At 36.3% G+C, this 2,992-nt stretch overlaps 1 protein-coding gene across 1 annotated transcript in view; it reads right to left on the bottom strand.

The window, feature by feature from the left end:
• The window catches only part of MED12L (mediator complex subunit 12-like), a 287,707-nt gene that overhangs the window by 70,234 nt on the left and 214,481 nt on the right, over positions 1–2,992 (bottom strand). The window contains exon 16 of the mRNA XM_008579724.1: positions 1,839–1,970. Within this exon, the coding sequence (XP_008577946.1) occupies positions 1,839–1,970 (132 nt within the window). The remainder of the gene's footprint in view (positions 1–1,838; positions 1,971–2,992) is intronic.

The raw sequence follows: 2,992 nt of genomic DNA, 5'->3' as shown, positions 1-2,992 counted from the left end.
TACCTATTTTTAATTCAATCTCCCACTTTATTCTACCAATCTAACCATGTCTGTCTTTACAGATATAATTCTCTAAAGAATTATGCTTCTCCTTAATTTTTATAAGCTTCATCCTCACTTTTCTATCAGCATACAGACTTTTCCTGAGTTGGCTCTCTCTTAACTCCAGCCAGGATTGCATAATTTCTCTGAATTCTTCAGCTCGTGGAAAGTCTCCTTACTCTTCATTTCTAGGCTTCCTATCTCATTTATTGCACTCTTTCTAGATGAGCTTCTATATTTTAATAAAACGTTAGCTTCCATCTAGATCACTCTCTAATTCTTACCACTCTGCTGCATGGCAGCATACATGGAATTAAGCAAACAACTCAGACATTTTCCTTCTGAAATTGCACAGACCAGAAAAACCTGGTAGGGTAATGAAAGCAACACAAATCTTGAGGCCAAAATGACTGGTGTTCTAATCTAGGCTTCATCATTTATTACCTTATGACTAGGAACAATCATTTGTTCACAGGAAAATTATTTCTATTTCCTGGGTTTGTTGTGAGGATTAAAGATCTTGATGGAATTAACCCAGTGCAACACTTGGTACACAGCAGTAGTTCAATCAGTGGCAGATGGGATTAGTGTTACATTTCTGCCAAATGTTCCCCTCACTCAACTTTATGGTGTTTCAGATAAAATTATTAAAATTGTTTTATTAGTATATTAATAGAAATCTCTCTGTGTCTCTAGTTTCGGTTTGTCCATTTATCTTAATCCCAAATTACAAACACATCATTGACCTCAAGATACTCCAAGAAAGCTGCATTTCTCTTCCGTTGTTTTATTCAAGCAAACTTTAGACAGTGCCTCTCCCTGTGATCCTAAGTGCCACCCTGCTGATCCTAAGTAACCCCTGAAGCAACAAGATTAATTGACAGTAATAAAATTCATGACCTGATAATGTAACTCAGCTGTGTTTTTCCATACAAGAAAACATTAGATAGTATTTATCAAGTTGAATCTAACTCATATAAAATCGGTAACACAAACTAGCTTGTCCTGCTTTCAACGCACATCGACTTAATGCTACTCAATAACGATAATGGCCATTTTTAGGAAATTCATTAACAGGTGAAAAGTAACTTACTAAACAGCAAATTGTTTCTTTTAAAAAGATGTAAAAAAGTAAAAACACTTTGAAAAAGTTGAAGAAGAATGAAAGGAGTACAGAACCTTCTATGAGTCACTAGGAAATGAAAAAATTTTGAAACTTCATGATGCCCCAAGAGTATTAAAGCTACCCAAAGTAACAAAAAAAGTTAGTGCAAAACATGGAGACATCAAAACAAAGAGAGAAAATAATTTCAGAAAAAATACAAAAGCTGCCTCACTGAACCTTTTATTAGGCTTATCATTCAAATCAGAATAGAAAAAAAGATATGCCAAATATTCATCATTACTTCAGTATGACTTACCTAAGATGTACTATGTTTGCAAAACATAAAGAAAACGTAAAGTCTTAAAAAAAAATCCGTTATTTGTTGAAGAAGTAAAATTAGTCAAAGTTGGATAGTTTATGACCTAAAGTCATTTCAATCTAAGGGGGGAAAAAACCAAAACAAAAAACCTGTGATCACACACTTGTATTGTTTAAGTCTTTTATTGACACTATGTATTTTAATATTCAGTTTGAACAAGTCTTGAGTATATCAAAATTACTGTAAAATAAGTGTAAAAATAAGTGTAATTATGATTAGCTTTCACTATTAAAAAGGATGACAATATTGGTGGCATTACTGACAAACATAGGTACCATCCTATCTCTGTTTTTTTGATTTCCTTCTACCTACCTGAAGAGGTCGCCAAATTTACTTCTGAGGTGGCTGCATGACACATAGAGATCATAGAGGTAGGCTAAGATGCATCTTTCAGGGGAAGAACATTCTGAGGGGTTTACAACATGCTTTACCACACCACACAACCTGAGGAGAAAAATGGATGAAAAAATTAGACACATTTATTGCTAATATACATGTTATCATTCAAATCTTTTAGAGTGAGATTACGAGTATGAATTACTTGGGTAAGAAAAAAGATATCAGATTGTTAAAACTAATCCTCATATTAAATAATGAATAATTAAATAAAATATCAGTTTTCTATTATGATACTGAAATGCTAGATATTTTTTAAAATTTCAGAAATGTCACTGACAAGAAGAAACAAAAGCAATGAAAAAATTTCTCTATGTAAAACCCCTTCTTTTCAGTGACATTCTCTATAGCTCCTTTTGTTCAGAAGTACCATTACTACAATTCCATGCCATTTTCCAACAATCAGACTGTGCCTCTTTGTCCACACATCAAACAACAAAGAAGTGCACGTAGCACTGAAGTAAACGCTAGCAGTGTTTACCACCACCGCCATCATGTCTTCTATTACAGGGATCAGCCATAACGCTACACCAACAGTGTCGTAAATGACTCAGATTATTAAAGCTGAAAAGGGCTTTGAACATCATCTGATCCACGACCTTCATTGTGTAGAGGGCTCTGAGGTGCAGAAAGGCGAAGGGACTTGCTCGAAGGCAAAGGGGTGGCTCATGACAGAACCAAGAGGAGAGCCCAGGTCTCCTGATTCCCAGACCAGGCCCCTCCCCACAATTCAGGGGACTGGAGAAAGCAGGAGGGAGCCTAGGATGTCGAGACCAACAAGGAGAGTGGAATCACAGATACCACAGGTAGAATCAAGAGACTTGAAGAAATGGCAAAGGAGCACCCCAAACCCTCTGAACTGACATCAATGGAAGGGGCCACCTGGCAGCAGATAAAAGCTGCCAATTACAGCAAGTTCACACAATTAGTAAGAAAAGTAATGATTCAATCTGTTGTTAGCTATATAAATAAAAAAAGTACTGATACAAACTGTAAAGCAAAAAATTACGGGCCGGCCCGGTGGCGCACTGCTATAATGCGCCGCTTGGGAAGCGCGGTGGCGCTCCCGC

Source organism: Galeopterus variegatus, unplaced genomic scaffold (genome assembly GCF_000696425.1).
Source record: "Galeopterus variegatus unplaced genomic scaffold, G_variegatus-3.0.2 Scaffold1947, whole genome shotgun sequence".
In the NCBI taxonomy this organism is placed as follows: domain Eukaryota; kingdom Metazoa; phylum Chordata; class Mammalia; order Dermoptera; family Cynocephalidae; genus Galeopterus; species Galeopterus variegatus.
This window is presented reverse-complemented; position numbering and strand designations above follow the sequence as displayed.